The sequence below is a fragment of the Musca vetustissima genome, unplaced genomic scaffold (genome assembly GCF_032173495.1).
Source record: "Musca vetustissima isolate MV318-11 ecotype Yass unplaced genomic scaffold, APGP_CSIRO_Mvet_v1 utg9448, whole genome shotgun sequence".
Classification (NCBI taxonomy): domain Eukaryota; kingdom Metazoa; phylum Arthropoda; class Insecta; order Diptera; family Muscidae; genus Musca; species Musca vetustissima.
Genome location: NW_026879574.1, coordinates 226,874 through 250,714, shown reverse-complemented (window position 1 = coordinate 250,714; position 23,841 = coordinate 226,874). Strand labels below are relative to the sequence as shown.

Sequence of the window (23,841 nt, the reverse complement as noted above, 5' to 3'; positions counted from 1 at the left end):
ATCCTACATGCAAAATTTCGTGACGATTGGTCCATAATTGTGGCCTGTATCGTGTTTACAAATTATAATGGACAGACGGACGGACGGACGGACGGACACACATGTCTAGATCGACTCAGCTAGTCGAGATATGACGATCGGTATACTTAAAGGTGGGTCTAGGACCAATATTTCGCGGCGTTACAAACATTTGGGGCTGCACAAAGCTATAATACCCTGACAACATAGTTGTGTAGGGTATAAAAAATAAATTTGGTTTTAAATATATGACAACATACCTTGTGTCTGTGCGCGATAAATATCTGAAAATAAAAATAGTAAATTAACAATTTCAATTTATTTATAAGAAAATAATTGCTGAAATACCCAAAAAATTTCGAATAGAAGAATAAACAACAAACGGTGCAAATTTCTAAAACAAATAATTTTGTCTTATAAATAAACAAATAAATAAAAACACCAAACACAATTATTAAGCAACAAAGTTTTTAAATTGATTATTTTTTTAAATAAATAAATTTGAAAAATAAAAAGTGTTGAAATCACCAAAAAATATAACAAAATGAAAAACATAAAAGCAAATTTTCTACTACAACTCTGTGTCCTGGCAATTAGCCTAAATACTGCCTTTGCCTGTCATGGCACTTTGTTAGGTAAGTTTCGAAAATTATTTTTTTTTAATAAAAAATTTTGTCTGACATAGTTGAAGTTAGAAAAAAAAAAATAAAGAAAATAGTCATTAGGAAAATAGTCATTAGAGAATTGTGAAAAAAAATCCAATAGAAAACTGTGGTCGATTTTTTTTTTCTATAGAAAAAAATACCCCACAAACTGTGGTCGAATTTTTTTCTATAGAAAAAAACTTTACAAACAGTGGTTGAATCTTTTCATATAGAAAAAATACTCTACAAAAATACTCTACGAATTTTTTGTATAGAAAAACATACTTCAAACACTGTGGTAGAATTTATTTCTATAGAAAAAAATACTCCACGAATTGGTTTCTATAGAAAAAAACAAACCTCAGAAACTTTAATTCTATTAAAAAAAAAACCTCAGAAATTGAGGTTGATGTTTTTATTAAAAAATAGAAAAAACCTCAGAAACTGAGAAATTTTTTTTTAAGAAAAAAACCCCAGAAACTGAGGTTGAGAATTTTTTACTACCCCAGAAACTGTAGTCGATTTTTCCGATAGACAAAATATCCCAGAAATGTGTCCAATTTTTTTATAGAAAAAAAAAATACATCAGCAGCTCTGGTCGATTTTTTATAAAAAAAAATGTCCCTGAAATTGTGATCGAATTGAGAAACTAAAATATTACTACCGCATTCAGAAAACAGGTTGGCACCTAAAATACTCTTTCATCATCCTCACCATCATCTTCTAAACGTTTTGAAAACCTATTAACAAATTTATGGCTTATTTGAATGACAATTTGGCAACCAGGCAGGCAAGCGAAAAAATTAAGGGTGTGTCCAATAAACATTAGAAATAAATAATTTATATGACAATTAGATGTCACTTTGACAACTGTCATATATCTACATACAAATGTGTGTAAGTTTATATACCAATATTGGCCATGTGAGCAGGTTTAGAAAATGAGAGCTTTAAGAAAAACAAACAAACGGAAAACACAAACACATCAATGAAGAATCTATAATTTAATAATTATTTGTTTATTTATTATTATTGTTGTTTCTGTTTTTATATTCCTATTCGTAATCATAATATTAATGAAATTCACTACACCGTCTTCGGATCGTTTTTGTTGTCATATGAAAACGTAAGAAAAAAAAATCGAAATATGAAAACAAAAAGTCATCTCAACAGCCAGCCAGCCAATGATTATTTTCAAATGCCATTGTTCACAATTGTAATGAGTCAATAATATTGGCCAGACAAAAAGCAATATTTTTTTGTTGTGTTTTTACCCGTTATTATTAGCCAGACAACCTGACTGCCTATCAGCCGGTCCGGCCCGGACCGCCAGCCTGCCTACCCAGCTACTTGTATGCCTGCTAGGCAGTTTTGTAAATAATAATTCGTTTGTTTATTGAACTACACCATTGAGATGTTAAAGTCATTTATAAAAAAATACAATTTTTTTCTTAACGGTGTAATTTTTTTGGAGGCACTAACCTGAAGCCCCCCATAATAATGGCGGCAACAACAAATGAAATTTTCGAAAAAAAAATATTTGACTTCAAGCTAAATTTGTATTGCTTAACTATGGCTTTGCCACAATGCACTTTAATTGATGACAGCTTAGAGAAGTATTGAACTGAAGTGCATATATGCACATATTTTTTATTCTGTTGTTGTTGCTTCATGTCGTTCACTTTCATTTAAAGGTTAAAACAATGAATATAGATTGGAAATATCGCTAATTTGTTGCAAGACCGGCATACATCAAATGAGTAATGTATGAGAAATTCCGGAATTAAAAAAAATTGTGCCCTTAATTTTAGTGAACCTTTTTCTTTAGAAAAATAGTTTTTTTTAGAAAATATATTCAGTAAGTGGGGAAAATTTTTCAAGATCATGATCAGTGAAATGAAATTGATTTTAAGGTGGCTGAGTTTAATTTTGCTTCCATAAAAAAATCAATGAACTCAGTTTCAATTTTTTTGCACAACAAAATTTCAGCTCAGAGGCGTTTTTTGTTTGCAAAATAGAAAAAATCATCAATAAATTTTGCAATAAAAAACTCTTCATGATTATGATGATGACTCGTATAGAATTTTTTTATTCGTTTTTATATTTTTCACATAAATGAAAATTTCGTCCTGTAAACAGTTAGAAAAAAAAAAAAACAATGATTGATAGCATTTGAATATAATCTTGATTGTCTTGATGATGAGCGTTTTGCCAAAAAGGAAGTAAATCATAAATAAATTGCTACAACTTGATTAATCTTTTTATTTGCGTTTTTTATATTATAATTTTGAAAATTTGATTATCAACAGTTTATTAGCATTTAATTCAGTTTTTATTTTTGGCAAATGATTGTTGTATATATAACAATGTTTTTTTTTATGTGTGCAAATTAACTGTTTTATTTCCGCTCTTGATTAGCCATAAAGTGAATGTAAATTTTATGGTAATAAAACAAGGAATAAGAAAACATAAATTAAACAATTTAAAAATAAAATATAAATATTTTTTGTTTTCGTTTTTGTAAAAAAATATAAAAAATTAGCTTAGATTCTGAGATATTTGTTTCTTATAGGAAAATCTGATCAAAGCATTTTCAATATTTTTTTTTATAGAATAAGAACGATTTCAGCTTATGAGGTAATAAAAAATTGACCAATTCACAAGCACACAAACCTATATAAACCTGAAAAGGACAATCTCAGTATAATTTTTCTATATAAAAAAGTATGTACAGTTTCTGAGGTATTTTTTTTTCTATAGAAAAAAATTCGACCTCAGTTTCTGAGGTATTTTTTCTATAGAGGTATTTTTTGAGGTGGATTTTTAATAGAAAATAATTCCTAGGAAACTGAAGTCGATATTTTCTATAGAAAATAAGGTCCAATTTTCTTAAACACTGAGGTGAGCTTTTTTTATTGAAAAAATGTATCAGAAGATGAAATTGTATTTTTTCTGCAGAAAAAAAATCGAACTAATTTCTTTTTTCTATAGGAAAAATGAGGTTATTTTTTCTATAGAGAAAAATTCAAACTCAGCCTCAGGTTTCAGGTTTATTTTTCTATAGAAAAATTCCCACGTCAGTCTCTGAGGGTACTTTTTTCTATAGAAAAATTCCCACCTCAGCCTCTGACGTCTGTTATTTGAAATATTAAAATTTTCAAACTCGAACTAATCCTTTCTTTTTTCTATAGGAAAAATGACCACTCAGACTCTGAGGTTTCTTTTTCTATAGAAAAAATTCCCACCTCAGCCTCTGAGGTTACTTTTTTCTATAGAAAAAATTCCCACATCAGCCTCTGAGGTTACTCTTTTTCTATAGAAAAATTCCCACATCAGCCTCTGACGTCTGTTATTTGAAATATTAAAATTTTCAAACTCAGTGTCGGATGCTACTTTTTTCTACAAAAATCTCAAGTGCAGTTTTTGAGATATTTTCTTTAGAAAAAAAAATCGAACTAAATTTCTGGCATAATTTCTTCATAAAAAAAATTACCCCATTTCTGAGGTCTTTTTTCTCCATCCCCAGTTTTTTAATTTTTTGTTTTCTTTAGAAAAAAAAGTCAGCAATAAAAATTTGACACTCTAATCACAATTTTAATTTACACACAGATTGAGATTTTATAACCCACTAAAACTCCATAATTTTTGCTGGAACCACAACCAAAATCTGATTACAGTGATAATAAAAAACAGTATACCGAACAAATTTCAGCTTAAGGAACGAAGAAAGTAATACCAGCTGAATAATAAAAAATAATCATAAAATATTAGAAATTAACCATAAACATAGATAGACACGTTTTGCATTTGCAAAAACAGAAGTTTTATTTGCCATAAACTTGTTTTTTTATTCAGCTTTAGGAGATTGCATAAAAATCATCGCATCATCGTCACAAGACGGTTGGGGCGGGTCCTATCTAACCAAAATCCTATTGAATATTCAAATTGGATTTTGTTCAAAATCAATGCATATTGTGAATATTTAATGTGATGCCATATCGTGTCTTGGTTAATTGATATTTTGAATGGTTGATAAAAATGACAATTTGAACTAATAATAAATGTTTAGTTTATTAAAATGATTATTATTATTTTTTTTTGTGAGGGGAATATTCCTTTCAATATTTCTTTATGGCATGAGTTACCAAAGAAATTGTATTTTTAGAGTGGAAAAAGTGTGTTTTTGACAAAATCATTGTTCGAATATAAATGTATTTTTTTTTAGCTATAAAGAAAGTCCAATGTAAGCGTGTTGTGTTCCAAGTATTAAAACCTGATATGCCTAGCAGAATTTTTAAACAGCTAGAACATAAAAATTAATTTTTTTGATTCAAATGGAAATGTTAAAAGATTCGACATTTTTGTATGTTCTGGTTTTTATTGTAGTGGTGATGATGTAAACAACCCAACCAAAAAAAACTGGTCACTAGCCCAAAAAACAAATAAAAATCAAAAGACTTAGACAACAAACTTTGTTGACATGAGGCCATTGGAAAGTTAAATCAATAGACTTAGGAGACAAACTTTATTTCTTTCGAGATCTTTTTTTGGAAAAAAATTAAGCAAAACTCCATAAAAATTGATTGAATGGGTCACCATGAAAACATCATGACTCAGCTGATTTTTTGTTTTATGTTAAATTGTTTTGATTGAATCAATGGAAGGTACAGTAACTTTATTATTAATTAAGTATTCAATATCCTACACGTGTTACAACAGCAAAATATTACACAGAATCTCTTTGTTTATTAAAAAATCCTTAACTACATGAGGTTTATATTTTCTGAAGAAAACATTTGTAATTTTTAAATTCCTCTATTTTTTTGAAATTAAAATTACCATCTAACATGCAAGTATTCGTGTCTAAAAAAGGGTTACCAAAGTTAAATTTTCCATTTCTTAATAATGAAGACAACATTTCATCAATCATGTAAATAATAACCCTTCATCTAACGGGAAAACATTAGCTATTATTTTCTTTTCCCTAACCCTAGGCCACAGTTTTGTATTTTATTTAATTTTTTTTTCCTCCACATAAAAATAATTTTAATTTCTTTTTTTACAACGCTAATTTATTTTTTGTTGTTTTACACAAAACAAAATTATTGTCTTTGACGTCATAGCAACTAGAAACGTGTCAATTAGCCGTTTTCCATACTGGCCTGTTGATGCCATTTTGTCCCAAAAAATATTTTGTTGACGTTAAAGCTAATTTTCACATGTCGCCTTTGATTTGAATTGTCTTCTGATTTTTTCGTCTTTTTTAATTTGTGCTGTGTTAAAAATGTGCGTAAGTCATTAAGCCATACATTAGGCCACTTGGTCATGGATATATTGACGTCAGCACCGGAGAGTAGCCGTTGACACTGATTTATTATTGGCAAATGTAAATATCATTATTCCACATGGTAGCAGTAGTTTTTCAATTTATTTTTATTTTTCTCGAACTAAAAATAACCACTCAAAATTAGTGTGTAATTTAGTGAAGTTACACTTTTTTATGGAATTATGTTATTTGATGTACGTCAAACGAAGTTTTTTTTTTGCCTTTCTCCCACTAATGAGGAGATTCACATAGACATGAAATTTGCTACTTGAAATTGATGATTTATGAGTTATGGAAATTGATGATTACAAATTTGTTACTAGGTGAGGTCTTAATGGCTGGTAAGCGATTAGCAGGAAAACAATTTTCTCAATATTAGGAGCATTTTTTTTTTGTTCCCAAATAAATGTTCAAGTAAAAACAACTGAATTCTTTTTTTTTATAGAAAAAAAAATACTTCAGTTTACTGAGGTTGAATTTTTTTTTCGATAGAAAAAAATACCTTAGCTAAATGCGGTCGATTAAAAAGAAATTAAGTTCAGCTAACAGAGGTTACATTTTCTCTATAGAAAAACATAACTCAAGTAATTGAGGTGAATTTTTATAGAAAATATACCTCAACTTACTGAGTTTGAAAATATTTTTTTCTATACCTCAGCTAACTGAGGTAAAATTTTTTTGTACAAAAAAAATACCTCACCTAACTGACGTTGAAACTGTTTTATAGAAAAAAAATATTTCCGCTAACTGAAGTTGGGTTTTTTCTATAGAAAAAATATCTCAGCTAACTAACGATTTTTTCTATATAAAAAATACGTCAGCTAACGGAAGTTGAATTTTTTTCTATAGAAAAAATACCTCAGCTAACTGAGGTTAAATATTTTTCTATTCTATATTTTCTATTCTATTCCATTAGGAAAAAATCAACCCCCGAAAGCTGAAGTATTTTTTTCTATAGAAAAAATTCAACCTCACTCGGCTGATGTGTTTTTTTTCTACAGAAAAAATACCTCAGCTGACTGAGGTTAAATTTTTTTCTATAGAAAAAAATACTTCAGCTTTTTGAGGTTGATTTTTTTCTATTGGAATAGAAAAAAATACATCAGCCAAGTGAGGTTGAATTTTTTTCTATAGAAAAAAAAATACCTCAGCTAACTGTGAATGAATTTTTTTCTATAGAAAAAAACACCTCAGCTAACTGAGGTTGAATTTTTTTCTATAGAAATATATCTTAGCTAACTGAGGTTAAATTTTTTTCTGCAGAAAGAATGCCTCAGCTAACTGAGGTAAAATATTTTTCTATAGGAAAAATACCTCTGTTAATAGAATTTGAATTTTTTTCTATAGAAAAAATACCTCAGCTATAGAAAAAAACCTCAGCTAACTGAGGTTAAATATTTTTCTATAGAAAAAATACCTCAGTTAATAGAGTTTGAATTTTTTTCTATAGAAAAAATACTTCAGCTAATATGAATTTTTGATTTTTTTCTATAGAAAAAAATACCTCACCTAACTGAGGTTGAATAATTTTCTATAGAAAAACGTACCTGTAAAAAATATTTTACTTCAATTTTAAATAGTATTTTTTCAGCAGGAAAAAACCTCATAATCTATTCTTTCTTTGTTCTTCGATATCTTTATGGCTTTATCCAAACATCATATCTTCCCAAATTACCCACTATCTTTGGGTGCAATCTTAGCGAGAATATTTGGTATTGTGCATGATGTCCAAGAAAGATTTTGATGGAGGGTAATTAAATTAATTAATTTTATGACACAATATAAAAAATATAGTTATTTGATACTTATATGAGTTTCTAACAACAACAACAGTACGCTAAATATGGGATTCCTTCTCTTTCCCCATTGATAAACAAAGTAATGGCAAGTTTGTTGCTTAAGTCTTTTGTTTGCTACCAAACGAATATTCCCTTGTTGATATGTTTCTACTTTTTTTGTGGTGTGTTGTTGTTTGTTTTTTCATTACTATTATCGAATGTCAAGCGTGTCAATACAACAGAAACATATCATCATCAGCAGCAGCAGCAGCAAATTTGAATGACGGTCTGACATTGTGTCAAAACATAATGTAAAACACAATGAGTGTTGGTTTTTTGCGGTTTATCGGATATCTGCGATCTTTGTGGTTGTTGTTGTCGTGTTTTTTCTTCTTCATTGTATATATGGTCGTGTTTGTGTATCTATTTGCTTAGCTTTTTTATTACTTTGGCAGAATATTTTTGTTTTCTGAATTTTTATTTTATTTATTTTTTCAGAGTTTTTGCTTTGAAGTGTTAATTTTTGTTTAACTTAATTAACATGACAAGTTACAAGCCATCAAGTGGCATGTGTGTGTATTTTCCTTACCATATACGGTTTCATATGTTCTCTCGCCCCCTCCCTTTCCCCATGGAAGTTGAATAAACCTTGTTAGTTGTTAAACAAAAAATTCACATTCATTCAAGAAAAATAACAAATAATTATAGAGTAAAATTCAAAAATAAAAAATATTCTCTTTTGAAACCATTTTACATCTTCATAAAAACGTGACAGCCCTTTTTTTCATTAAAAAAAAATTCGAAAATCCCTTTAAGTAAAACAAAGATTAATTTTAAAATAATCACCATAATCATATTTCCCCACAAGAAAGAATTACAGTTTAATCGAATGTTTCGATAACGAACAAAGAACCCTTGTTTTTAATTTAACCAGAGAATAAGAAAAAACACCATTGCTTCTCTTGATTGCAATCTCATTGACGTCATCAAGTCTATTTAGTTAGCCACCAAATATCGAGACATCTTTTTTTCTTGTGGCTTAAGGCCTTAAATCATCAACACGTTTTAGATTTTTCTGGTGTTTCTTCAAAAAGGCGTTACTCTTTTATAGTCAATACCATCAATTTAAGGAGTTATGTTCAACTAAATGGTTTAGCTTAGGCTTGGCACAAGAAAAAAAAACAACAACAGCGATAGTAAATATTAATCTGAAATTTTATTGACTTTTTTAGGTTTAATGGATTATCCTTAAATTATGATAAGGGTAGAATGGGCATTTTTTGTAACAATGCGAATAATGGTATACCCTTCAATATACAGGTTGTTTTGAGGATTTTTTTCTATAAACCCTACAGATTCCTCGGAAATCTTTTTCAATTGAAAAATATCAAATTGAGCTCTGTTCTCTAAATATGTTTTTAATATAGAAAAAAATATAACTTAGAATATTTTAAATAAAAAAATATTAACCTCAGTTCTCCGACGATTTTTGTATAGTAGCAATTAATCGGAGATTTTTCTTCAGTATTATCGTTCCTCATTATTGAATATTTTCATATAGATTTTCTTCTTTTTCTTTTACAGAAAAAATTGAAATCATTTTCTTGGGGACTTTTTTATAGAAAAAAATTGAGGTCATTTCCTTTAAGATTTTTATTTTTTTATAAAAAATCGACGGCAATCAATCAATCTCAGTTCATTGAGGATTTTTTTTCTATTAGCATCAGTTTAATGCCGACTTTGTTCTATAGGCAAAATTTCAGAAAGTAAATACTTTTTTATAAAGAAAAAATAAAATCGTGGATAATTTTTATTTTCATTAGAAAATTTTGGCTCATTTGTTATAGCAAATATAAAAATTAAAAAGATGAAGCCCACTGGTGATTTTTGGAGCATTATTTTTTATTACAAATTAGTCAAAATTTTATAAAGAAAATAAAAATAATCTAAGCTTTTTTTCTTTATAAAAAAATATTTAACCAAAAGAAAGATTTTTTCTTTATTTTTTTTTTTTAATTTTGATTTGATAATCATAATCAAGTTCGCTGCTTAAGTCTTTTGTTTTCTTACTATGAAAAGAAAATTTGTTGATTGTAATTTTTCCTGCATGTAATGTAGGGTAGAAGCAGGCCTTATCAAAACCTATAGTAGTGTAGGGTATTATATAGTCCTCCATTCGATTATTTATATTTATTATTTAATGAAAAGTGATTACATCTTATTCTTCTCCCCATTGACCAGCCTATATTCTTTGTTGAATATTTTTTCCAGATTGTTTTTTTTATTCAACGGAATGGTTGAGACCTTAACTTATGATTATTTTTACTTAAACGTGAGAACATTTAAATTTAATATGTTTCAGATTGTTCAACTTTTGTTGGCATGTTCCAATAAGCTTTAAAAGAACGTTTCCTTCCATAAGCCATTTAATCCAAAAGGCTATACGTGTTTCAATTTCTGATATCAAGACAGACAATTGGGAGACGAAATCTAAAAAGTGATTATATTTCAGTTTAGTTCAGTTTTTTTTTTTATGAAATACCAAGAATTTACAGTTTTGAATTTTGTACTTGACCCTGACCATGCAGCGGCACGTAGCACATTCGTTTTACTCACAGGGGAATTTAATTAAATCGCACAAGGAGGAATTGAATTGTTTGAGCGGTATATTTCCAACACCAAGGCAGCAAAAAAAAAAAACAAACAATAATTGTTTGCATAACCCTTTAAAGGTTTAACAAGATGTGTTTTGGCAATGTCATTGTAATCATTTTTACCTGAGGTGTAACACGAATTTTATATGCCAATTACACAGTCATTAAGGATACGTTTTTTGGTTTTCATTCCTAATTAACATATGGCACAGATAAACCGACAGACCCAGTGAGATAATACAAATGACGTAAATTGTCATATGACAAATAATTTCACGAATATATACGAATACTAAATACCCTTCGTGGAAGCACATAATTTAAATCAGGGGTAAAGAATTCAAAATATAGTTTTATTAATTCAAAAAATGACAAAATGAATGACAAACCTGGATATATGGTACAAAATTATGTACCTTTAATAACACAAAAAATACCCTAACATGAACATCTGCCTTAACTTTTTTTTTTGAGCCTCTTCAGTCATTACGGCTGCTGCGGCTGCTTCAGTAAGTGGCGTCAACACTTTTGCCTTTGCAAGTAGATAATCATTTAATTTGATATATTTACATTCATTAAAATGACACTAAATGGCAAAAACAAAATAAAAACAAAAAATGGGATAAAAAAAAAATCGAAAAAAAATTAAACCCGAAAACATAAAAGCCGAACATGACAAAATGCCAGATAAATCACCAAGATTGATAAGCTGGCGGCTTGGGTTTCATGTTTGCATTACTTGATCCTGGATACAAAAAAAACTGAACATACACACTCACACACAAAACCACAAAATCCCCAAACAAAGTGAATGGACGATTTTGGACGCCTTAAGGTCTAAAACGACAACACCATTGATATGACATTAATATTTTCTGTTTTATATGGCTGATGATGTTCTTATGGGACGTTAAAAATGCATTCTGTGTTGGCCAACAAACTCGTGCTAATAATGCAATTAAACACTCTCAGTTTTATAAAAAAAAAAACATTTCATAAAGATAAACGAAGCTGAAGCAGGAATGGCATAAAATCGAAATAAACTAAAAACCGCAAAATTTCAAAATTTTGTTTTTAATAAACGATGACATTTATATAAAACTGATTACCAATAAAAGGTGACATTTGTTGTTAAGGAGCTCGGTGTCCAGAATTCATTTTGCACACAGAAATATTTCCTGAAATTTATTCAAAGTGAATGGTTGAGCGGTAAGAACTGTGTTTTGTAGAACGGTTATATGGAATATTTTGTTTCTGTTATACTTCGAGAAATGTCCAACAATGGAAATGCAGTGAAATAAATTGGAAGAAAATTTTTTTGGAAAACAAATATACAGAAAAAGTTGTCTTAAAAAAAGTTTTTAAGATTTTATTTTTATTCAATTAATATTTTTTAAATCCACGATTTGATAATTGTTAGAAAAAATATTTTTTTTTCAAAGAGAAAAAATTAAAAATCTTGCTATACTTCACGCATAGCTTAACGCTAATAACGAAACACCTTAAAAGACACACACCATGGATTTGAATTTCAAAATTATCATGGTTCGAAACAAAATCAAATAAATGTTATGTATATAAAACAAATCTAAACAAAACCAATAAAAGGTGACGGAAACAACGACGACGGCGACAATTATGGAAATTCAGATACTAAACGGTTTATCGGTTTTTTTTTTCTAGTATTTTCGAGCGTGCTAATGAAAAATTCAAGGTTTTTTTATTGTGAAGTCGTTTCTTACTATAACGGAAAGCAAAAAAAAACTTGTTGCAAAGATGATAAAAAATATTTTGTATATAAAAAAATAAGAAATACCGCTAACAAATCAAGCCATGTTTGTTGGCGGCAGCAGTTGGCTGGTTTTTGTTTGATGTATCTCCCCATCGATTTTTTGGGATTTATTTTTTTCGAAAAAAAAAACACTTGTTAAAATTTCTCAACAATCAAACAAAAACACACAATACAACACACGTGCAGTCCTGCAATAAAAACAAAAAACATCAAAAAATATAAGATTAATTTACTATGAAACAAAACGTCTCTTAAGTCTTTTGTTTGTAAAACTAAATGCAGTGGACCAGACCATTCACCGTTTAAGTGATTTCCTTTAGACTTGTTGGCGTAGTTTTTTGGAAGTTTTTGTTTTTTTTTTTGTCATCCCTGGCAGGTTTTTTAATGCATGGAATCTGAATTGCCCCTTCTCTCTCACCAAAAAAGTTGATCAATTGGTGTTTATGTTTGACTGTCGTCCAAATGATGAATTGTGATCAGATCAGATAGCATTATGTTTTTGTTGTTATTGTCTTTTATCGTTGTATCTGTCGTTTTGATTTCTTAAAAGCTATTAAATTAATGTAGCTCGTTAGCGATTGTAAAGCACCGCTTATTTTGCACTAAAAGCATGTTCCTTTAATTAATGGCCGATCGATGTAGTTACACATACATACAAAAGTATAAAAAAGATGTACAGTTTAATGTAGGGGCAGGAGGGAAATTTCAATAAGGATTTAAAAAACTTTCAGGGGGCCCTCAGGTTTCAAAGGGGTATTTTTTTACTTTTGTTTGGGATTATTTCCCGTCTTCCGCATCTCTTTTTATATTTTATATCAACTCGACTCTTTCTTGTGTAAAAAGCGTACTTTATTATTTATTTTTATCTTTACGTTGATTTATAAAAAAGGCTTCTTATATAGGGGCCTTAATAAACCCTACCCCCCAAGTTCGGCAATTGTCGTATATGTAAATTAACCTTTAAGTACATAATGCAGCTCAACTTTTTTGTAGTGGTCGTTTCGTTGTTGTTTTTTTTTAAGGAAATTAATCGTATATTTTATGATCAATTTGTCAGGCAGATTTTTGTCGTTGCAATCTTGCCCTCCGACTAGGTGGTCTTTTTAACGAGGCGATATTTAACTGCTTCTTTAGCTCAGTGTTCAAGAGTGCCAGGAAACAATGTTGATTAAAATCATTGTTGATGTTTTAAAATGCCACCGATGTTGTATATAAAAGATGCAACACCATTTCCGTTATCGGAATCATATATATATATATATATATATTAAATAATACCAAAACTTTCAAGGCCAATATATAAAAAAAAAATATTCACATACATTTTTAAATATATTTTTTAATTAAAAAAAGAATTTAAATAATAACAATATACAAATTTTAAATCCAAATTCAAATATTTTTTTAAACCTAATTTTATAAGATCGAAATTTAATTTTTTTTAATTTGAAATTTAAATATTAAAAAAATGATTATTATTAAAAAATATGTTTTAAAAACCCCAAGCCTTGATTGTTGATCAAAAATATTTTTAAAAGAATCCTCGCCATAATTTTTTATACAAAAAAATACCCGCGCCTTGATTTTTATCAAAAAAAATATATATATTTAAAAAAATCCACGCTTTGGTTCTTGAAATTTAAATATTTAAAAAAAAAATGATTATTATTAAATTTTTTTTTTAAAACCCCCAAGGCTTGATTGTTGATCAAAAATATTTTTAAAAAAATTCCCGCCATAATTTTTTATCCAAAAAAAAAAATATCCACGCCTTGATTTTATATCCAAAAAATTTTTTTACAAAAATCCACGCTTTGATTGTTGATCGAAAAATATTTGTTTAAAAAATCCAAAATAATTTTTTCAGAAATCAGTTCCACATAAAAAATTATTTAAATATCTTTCCATACAATATTAGATACATTTCAAATCGAAATCGAGTTTAAAATTGAATTCGCCGCAAAAAAATAAAAAGCGAATTCGATTCTTATCGTATTTTTTCTCAACTTTTGATTTAAACTACACCTGGTATTAGTCAGCCTCTGAATATATCGAACAAACAACGTTATTTTTCTCAAAATCTGAATACAGATTGTCGTCAGCCCTGGCTTTCCTACTATAGCTGTCATAATTATAAATAAACCTAAAAAAACACATTTTATTTTCACATTTTTTAGGGGGGTTTTGAAATGCTTTCTTGAATAAATTTGAATTAAATCAAACTAATTTCAAAGAAATGCTAATAAAGGCCTAAATGAAATTTTATAAAAAAAAAAACAAATACAAAACTTTGTCTTCAAATCGCAAGTTTTAAAATATTCGATATATATTTTTTTTTTTGGTTTTTGAAACGTTATTCGAGGAAGGTGTGTGTGTTATTTTTTTCTTTATTCAAACCTAATGATTATATTCAAATTAATTTTGAGATTTTTATTTCGAGTTCACCATCTAACATTAGGAAGAAAACTGGTCCGGACTTTGGCAACAAGTCACCAGAAATAGAAATGACTCAATACAAATTTAAAGATAACACCATTTTTTCGAATAATATTGAATAAAAACCACAATCATATATTTTTTGTTATCTCCTTTAGTCGGTCGGACAACCCTTAGCCTAGTTTTGTTTTATTGCCAGTATTTTTTTTTTTTTTTTGAATTTGAAATTAAATTAACCCGTTTTAACATTTTTCTGTATTTCTCTTTTTTACAGTTGCGGGCATTACCGAAGAAGAGAAAGAAATCATTTTAAGAGAACACAATAGATTAAGGCAAACTGTTGCCACCGGCCGCTATCCCGGCCAGCCGGCAGCAGAGAACATGCGTGAAATTGTCTGGGATGATGAGCTGGCCGAACGTGCCCAAAAATGGGCCGAGAATTGTCAATTTCGTCACGATCCCCATAGGACAATAAGTGAGTTAAAAAATAATAAAATTAAAAATGAGATTTTTTATTTATAATTTCTTTATTTTTAGATCGCTTTACAATGGGCCAAAATTTGGCCATTATTTGGAGTACAGCCCCCTTGGATCCAGATGATGGTGATTTTCCATCCCGCATCCAAAGTTGGTTCAATGAAGTACAAAAATATTCCTTTGGCGATGCCTGGTCACCCAAAACAGGTCATTATTCTCAGGTAAGATTTTTTTGAAAAATTTTAAATAACAAATTTTGAGTGCTAATGAATTTATTTTTTCAATTTTACAGTTGGTTTGGGGCGAAACCAGTCTGGTTGGTTGCGGTTTTGCTGAATACAAAGACAAATCGAAATACAATAAATTATATGTTTGCAATTATGGACCTGGGTAAGTAAAAAAAGACATATTTAATAAAAGCACAAAAAACAGAGACATATTGGCAGATTTTTTTTTAAATAAGTTTTTCAAGTCCTATCCAAGGCGTGGATTTTTTAAAAATAGTTTTTCTAGTCCTATCCAAGGCGTGGATTTTTTAAAAATACTTTTTCGAGTCCTATCGAAGGCCTGGGTTTTTAAAGAATATTTTTTCCGAGGCCATCCAATACTTTTTCGAGTCCTATCGAAGGCCTGGGTTTTTAAAGAATATTTTTTCCGAGGCCATCCAAGGCGTGGATTATTTAAAGAATATTTTTTTCAAGACCATCCAAAACGTGGATTTTTTAAAGAATATTTTTCCAAGACCATCCAAGGGTTGGATTTTTTAAAGAATATTTTTCCAAGACCATCCAAGGGGTGGATTTTTTAAAAATTATTTTTCGAGTCCTATCCAACGTGGATTTTTTAAAAATAGTTTTTCGAGTCCTATCGAAGGCCTAGGTTTTTAAAGAATATTTTTTCCGAGGCCATCCAAGGCGTGGATTATTTAAAGAATATTTTTCCGAGGCCATCCAAGGCCTGTATTTTTAAAGAATATTTTTCCAAGACCATTCAAGGCCTGGATTTTTTAAAGAATATTTTTCCAAGACCATTCAAGGCCTGGATTTTTTAAAGAATATGTGTGGATTTTTTTAAGAATATTTTTTCCAAGGTGTGGATTTTTTTAAGAATATTTTTTCCAAGGCGTGGATTGTTTTAAGAATATTTTTTCCAAGGCATGGATTTTTTAAGAATATTTTTTCCAAAGCTTGGATTTTTTTAAGAATATTTTTGTCAAGGTGTGGATTTTTTTAAGAATATTTTTTCCAAGGTGTGGATTTTTTTTAAGAATATTTTTCCAAGGCGTGGATATTTTTAAGAATATTTTTTCCAAGGTGTGGGTTTTTTTAAGAATATTTTTTCCAAGACCAACCATCCAAGTGGAATATTTTTTGAGTCATAACCTAGATGTAGAACTTTCTCTAATTTTAAAATTTATGACATAAAACTAATTTTCTTTTCCTCTTTTCTTTTTAGTGGCAACGTTGTCGGCTACAATCCCTATGAAGTTGGCAAGCCATCATGCAGTGCTTATGGCATGAAACCCTCCAAGCGTTACAATGGCCTTTGCGCAGCACCCGATCCCAGTACCGTCAACGACAACGCTATTGAAACGTATGAATATAAAAACACTAACAGCAACAACAACAACAATTATAATTCATTCAGTGCTTATAATACCAAACAAACACAAACGCAATATACCACCACTACTAAATTCCAAAATAACCCCAGCAACAACCACCACAAGAAAATCACAACCTATACTAATAGCTTCAAACATCAACAGGCGACATCATCGCAAACCACGTCAACATTATCGCAAAAAAGTGGGAGCTCATTCGGTACCAAGAACTTCGGTGGGTCGCAGTCATACACCACGGAGAGTTCACAGCAACAACAACAACAACCGCATCAATACAAGAACAAATTGGAATCATATAAACCAACAGCGGAGGAATTTAAGAAATCCGTATTTAAACACACCGTATTACGTACTTCTGTAGGTGAGCAGCAGCCCCAAACACAGTCGGCCCAACAGCAGCAACAACAGCACCAACAGGCCCAAGCCACCAATAAACATGGTTGGAGTCTATTGACATGGCGTGGTTAGAGAGAGAATACTCAATTTACCGCATAGACCCACTCCGGGTGTGTGTGTGCTGTTTCCAACCACCCATTAAGCCATTATAATTATTTACTACTGTGTAGTATGGACCAGGTTTCCAATGTTGTGCTCCAAGGAGATCCCGTGAAACCTGTCTGCGCATTTCTTTTCCATTTCATTCGTTCATTTAAAAGAATTTATCATTTCCCACCCCAAATACTCCGTCGCAACGAAGATGAAGAAAATAATCACTGCAAAATTATGCCATAACAATGACAAAAATCATTGCCTAGAATTAAGACCACAGAGTTGTTGGTGGTCGGAAGATATACCTCCCTCCCCCCCAACTCTATATCATCTATAAATAATCCATGAAAAAAATTATGTTTTTTTATTAAAAAAAATATTTTCAAAATTAAATTAGTTTTAAGTAGGCCTCATTATGTTTTCCTTATATATATTCTTAAAAACAAATTTATCAACTACAGTTTGTCAAAAAGGTGTTTTCACGAAAACAAATTTTTTTTTTTTGGAAAAATTTTTAAATTTTTTTTGTTTTGCATAGATTTTCTTGTATTATTAATAAATCTTAACAAAAAACTTTTTGTGAAAATATTTTCTTGACAAACTGTAAAAAATAATTAAATACTATTATTCAAAAATATCACAAAAAAACAAAATTGTATTCTACAAAATATTGGCACAAATCATGTCACATCAGACAAACCTTTTCGAAATTTTCCCATATTCAGAATAGCCATGGTACCAGAAGCTTGCCTAGGCCCATATTATGTTACCTTAAACTTCGTCCATTTTAAATATTATTTTTTAAATTATGTTCCTCAAAAACTGCCCCAAACCACTATATTTTCCTAAAAATCAATTTATTACGAAATGTATTATTAATCGAATATTTGTATCAAATGTTTGTTGTCATTCACACTGCAGTTTTTACACATTTACAAATTTTTTCAAAACCATATTTTTTTCTATCCATTTATAAAAAATATTGTATTTAAATATTATCACTGTTTTTTTTTACAAATTTTGTGCGAATATTTCCAATGCCCTGTAATTTGTTGCTTTGAGATTTTTTGTCCTTTTTTAATAATTTTGTGTTCACTTATCATATGTATGATATTTTTATATGTAATAAAAACAATATTTTATTTTAAAAAATTAAAAAATAATATGTGTTTTATTTGAATAATTAAAAAATGGGTGGATTTTTTCAAGAATATTTTTTTCCAAGACCATCCATACATGGCGTGGATTTTGTTAAAGAATATTTTTTCAAAGGCATACCAACCAAGGCGCGGATTTTTAAGGAATTTCCCAAGATCATCCATACAAGGCGTGGATTTTTTAAAGAATATTTTTTCCCAAGATCATCCATACAAGGCGTGGATTTTTTAAAGAATATTTTTTCCCAAAATCATTCATACAAGGCGTGGATTTTTTAAAGAATATTTTTTCCCAAGACCAAACATACAAGGCGTGGATTTTTTAAAGAATATTTTTTTCCCAAGATCATTCATCCAAGGCGTGGAATTTTTAAAGAATATTTTTCCCAAGACCATCCATACAAGGCGTGGATTTTTTAAAGAATATTTTTTCCCCAAGTCCATCCATCCAAGGCGTGGATTTTTTAAAGAATATTTTTTCCCCAAGACCATCCATCCAAGGCGTGGATTTTTTAAAGAATATTTTTTTCCCCAAGACCATCCATACATGGCGTGGATTTTTTAAAGAATATTTTTTTCCCCAAGACCATCCATACATGGCGTGGATTTTTTAAAGAATATTTTTTTCCCCAAGACCATCCATCCAAGGCGTGGATAGATTTTCATATAAATTTAATTCTTGTAGTTTTGGAAATCCACAATCCGAAATTTGAAAAGAATTGCAGCCATGCAGCATGGCTAGCAATGTTATAGGTCGGGATGTCCAGCTATATGAGCTGAAGATTCAGTTTTAAAGAATGTCTAGGGAGTCTTTAAAGAAGTGCTGAAGATCAAATGTTCGTTATAGACGACATGTATGTCCAGAAATCTTAATAGATCAAGTGGTCTTTATATATGAATTGATAATAAGCCAATATTTATGGAGGTATTTATAGGCGAGCTATAAGTCAATGAGTTCATATAATCGAAGTGAAAGTCAGAAAGTCAAGACCCCTGACTTGGAAAATAAGAGGTATTTATGTATGAACAGAGGGGTAAGGGGTATTAATAGAGGAACTGAAGGACAATAAGTCTTTATAGATGAAGCTCTAATCAGTTAAACGTCGAAGAGTAATTGTAGAGGTTGTGCAGTGTAGGCAGTCCTTGAAGTGATTTTTTTTTTTGGATGAACTGAACTTTATTTTTATAGACATGCTGATTTTCGGATAGTCATTATAGACGAACTGACACAATCAAGTTTTTTAAACTGTATTTAAATGATATAAAAACAAAATTTTTAAGAACATTTATTTGAATAACAAAAAGTCACAGTTACAATTTATTTAAATATGATATTTCTTTCCAAAACATGCCACCAGTCGCTTCCCTATCCTTGCAATACATAACTCAAGAATAAATACAATTATACCTCCCCCACAACCAACCGCAATCATTACCCATACCCAATAAAGATCATATACAAAGAGAATGTCATGAGGCAGGCAAGTAAATATGGTTCCATTAGCAGACCGAATATATCATTCAATGTATATTGGGGTGAGAGTGGCACCATTATCATGACTGATCGATTTCATATGGATAGGTCATATTGAACCATTGATCATTTTACGAACTATCCATGTCCATGGGTATATCGATGAGGCTAGCATCAACTATTTCAAGAATGAAACTGAATTTTTTCCCCACCTCCAGTGGATGATACATTTTCAAATGTTCAAATGTTAAAATGTTCGGCAAAAAGTAACACCATACGGGCAACCAAACCATTCCAAATATTCCACAAAAGGTTTTCATAAATCATCACATCATTGTCCTTAATGAGGGGAAAATCGATATTTGTCCTATTGCTGATAGCTGCGTAGTTTTGCACAGCTAAAAAATTAGAAGTACTGATTTAAACTTATCCATGGCGGCTACTAAACTCCGAGTTTATAAAGGTCGCACAATGAATAGCATTTACATAGAAGTGCGAAATTATTGTACCCTACAAGTTGAATGGTATTATTATTTATCATATAACATCGTACGACATGCCATGGGTGTTAAGTCAATGCGAACCATTTTCGTATTTTTTCAACGAGTTTCAGGCGAGGTAACAAACCTAATACTTAGACTCATCCTCCTTTAAGTATTAATATTATATATAGGACATCCGAATCAATTTTAATACATATTCCTGCCGAAAAGTATCTAGAGTAGGTTCTTAAATAATCCTATACGACAACAGAACTTGTCAACTCGCATTTAATTTTAAGGCATACAAACAAAGGGCTTATTTAATACGTATAAAATGGCGACAACGAACTCGGCAAAAGTGTGTGACCAGCAGTAACAATTTCAATTCAATTTTAGATTAACGAAACCAGGAGATGAAGACCGATGGTTTTAATAACGTATACGCATTGCATTTTTTAAATGGGAAAACCAAATGCTCTATTTCCGGTATATTTAATTATCACTGCTTCCGACTAGCTTCACCGTCTGCGACTTCTTCCTTTTATTCTTCTAATAAGGCTGACTTTCGGTTCGAGTATAAATCGTCAATAAAGAGGCCCTGGAGCCTGCCTCTTTCAACTAGTCTATAAGTACTCCCCTACCATCAATCCATCTTTAAAAACTTCCTACATTCCGAGCCGTCTATAAGCAACGTAATTCTGCTCATCTGCTACAGCTCGTCTATAAAAAAAATCACTACCTTAGCTTGTCCCTAAAGATTCCCTGCGAACAGCTCGTTCCATAGAAGCTCATTGACATCCAAATAGCTTATAAAAACTGACCGGCATCTTTTCTACTTCCTGAAGTTCATTTCATATATAAACACTATCTGACGATCAGCTCGTCTATAAGGACTCCCTGTCCTTCAGCCTGTCCATCGGCTTGTCTATAAAGACTCCCTTACCCTTACTCCTTTAGATCATCTATAACGACTTCTTTACATTCAGATACGATATAAAGACTACCTGATTTTAAGTTCGTCTATAAATACTATTGACTTTCAGTTTGTCAATAAGGAACCGTCAGCTTCAGCTCGTGTCTAAACCATCCAGAGTCGGAAGCGAGCTGACTGCCGCTCATTTTATAAGGGAACGGGCCGCCGCCGATTTTGTCGGCTAAAACCGGCCAAAAATCGCCGGCGACAGCTTTTCAGAACAGTGCGCAAATTTAATTTTATTTGAAGTAACCGATTTTTAGCTTTGGGATTTCGATACCATTTTCCTGTACTGCAAGAATATACTAGTTTTTACTATTTTTTCGATATCATAAAATAAAAATTGTTATCCTAGTAAAAAAACGTGTTCATATGTTGTAATTTAGCTGCTTAAATAGAAGACGCGCCGCCGCCGCCGAATAAATCGTTCCGATTCGTTGTCTGAATGCACCCTTGTCTATAAAGACTTCCTGGGCATCAGCTCCTCTATGAAGACTCCCTAACCTTCCGCTCATTTACAAAGACTCCCTGGGCATCAGCTCGTCCATGAACACTCCCTGACTAAAAGCTCGCCAATATCGACTCCCTCCTCAATAATGACTGCTTGACCTTCAGTTCGTCTATAAAGACTCCCATGAACTCCTCTATAATGACTCCCTTAATCTACTCTACAAAAAGTCCCTTCAGCTCATCTAAAAATACTCCCTTCAACTCGTCTATAAAGACTGCCTTCAGCACCCTTGAAGTAAGGTCGTCTATAAAGAATTCTTACCACCTGTTAGTCTATAAAGATTGCCAATTTCATATCGTCTGTCATGACAACATTCAGGTCGTTTATAGACTACCTTCAGCTCGTTTATAAAGACTCCCTCTAGCTCCCTGAAAGTTAGGTCGTCTCCAAAGAATATCTAATCGTATGCTAGTCCACAAAGATCCCTGCTTTAAAGACTCCCTTTCTATGAAGACTGCCTTCAACTTGTCTGTAAAGTCTCCCTTCAGCTCATCTGTAAAGTCTCCCTTCAGCTCGTCTTTAAAGACTCCTTTCAGGATGTCTATAAAAACTCCCTGCTTCAGTTCGTCTATGAATACTACCTTCAGCTCGTCTGTGAAGACTCCATTCTGCTCATCTACTAAAACTCCCTTTAGCTCTGTGATGACGAGTTTAGGACTTTGAAGCTATGATAGGTTCAGTGGTGCCATGGTCACAAGAATTTATTTTCGATGTAGGGTTATAAAGAGATAGAGGGAGAGAGAAAAATTATTTTCTATTAATAAACGATAAGACACTACACATATGTGAATGTGGATCTGAGGACGGATAGACTACGAGACGAGTTTTTGATATTTGTGGTTAAATGGAGTTTGGTCACGAGAGGATGCGATGATTATGAGCGGCGTCTGAATATCAAATAAAATCTAGGACTGTTGGCAGAGGTTCTTCTATTATAGCTACTGAATCGACGTTTATTGTAAGTAGGTTGGAGTAAGATTCGGTGGATAGCTCACACAGCAGCAGCCCGATGAATGGTCTGGAATGGAATGAAATGGAATGGTCTCGTCTTTCAACCTCTCTCGACTCTTCAACAGCTTATAGTCGAAGGCTCGTTCCGCAACTCCAATCGACAAGACAGTAAACTACATCCTGCCAAGGGCTCCTTATTCAACGATTATCATCAAAGTATCTATTTTTATACCTGCTGGTGACTGCCTCTAAACACGAAGCACACTTATTAAATTTTCATCGCAGTAATAGTGTATATCGTTGACGCTCAAATCTGTAACAAAAGATAAGTTTCTTGTAGGACCACAAGGAGTTTTTTGATCCTTTGATTTAAAATTAATTTATATGAACGTAAAATTTTGTAGCCAAAAATGAGTGTCCACGATTTTGGGGCGTTACAGCTCGTCTATAGAGACTCCATTCAGATTGACTTTAAATTCTCGCTCCCGTTTCCTAGTTGTGGAGCTGGACTATAAAGACTCTCTAACCTTCAGCTCGTTCATATAGCCTTATTGATCACCAGCTCGTCTATAAAGATTCCCTAATCATCAGCTTGTCTATAAAGACACCCTGACCTTCAACCCATCGTTTATAAATCGTCTAAAAAATTCCCGCCTGATCTCGTCCATAAATTCTCTCTGTAAAATTATTACTATTTTAGCTTGTCTTTGAATCCTACTACAGATGGTCTTCTGTTTTTACTCGTCATCTGTACTAATATAAGTAAATAAATTTCTTGTTTATTTACTTATGTGTATGTTTGTAGTAAAGTAATTGCATAGAAATATAAATAAATTTCTTAAGGGTTTCAATCATAACACCACAAGTAGCAATGAATGGTAGTAGCAATGAAGCTCTTCAAGGAAATACTTCTAATATTATTAATCGCGGTAAAAGGTACCACGAATTGGACCAGCCCATTCCCATCTAATGCTGGTGATGAATATGGAATATTACTAAGAGACATTTGGCAAGAGAGACCCTATGAAGACTTACTAATAATTCAACATAACCAC

The 23,841-nt window shown here is 31.0% G+C and overlaps 1 protein-coding gene across 1 annotated transcript; it reads left to right on the top strand.

Moving 5' to 3' along the window:
• The first annotated feature begins 551 nt into the window (after positions 1 to 551).
• On the top strand, positions 552 to 17,217 carry LOC133324506 (peptidase inhibitor 16). Its single transcript, XM_061533341.1, has 5 exons — positions 552 to 653; positions 14,923 to 15,123; positions 15,186 to 15,346; positions 15,418 to 15,515; positions 16,581 to 17,217. The coding sequence occupies exons 1-5, from the start codon at positions 563 to 565 to the stop codon at positions 17,215 to 17,217; spliced, it is 1,188 nt and encodes a 395-aa protein (XP_061389325.1). The 5' UTR covers positions 552 to 562.
• The last annotated feature ends 6,624 nt before the right edge of the window (positions 17,218 to 23,841 follow it).

Bases quoted from the DNA above. Each gene is read 5' to 3' on its own strand.
- LOC133324506 (XM_061533341.1), top strand. From the start codon at position 563: ATGAAAAACATAAAAGCAAATTTTCTACTACAACTCTGTGTCCTGGCA. The intron at 15,347-15,417 runs GTAAGATTTTTT...TCAATTTTACAG, and splicing joins AAACAGGTCATTATTCTCAG to TTGGTTTGGGGCGAAACCAG. The intron at 15,516-16,580 runs GTAAGTAAAAAA...TTTTCTTTTTAG, and splicing joins GTTTGCAATTATGGACCTGG to TGGCAACGTTGTCGGCTACA.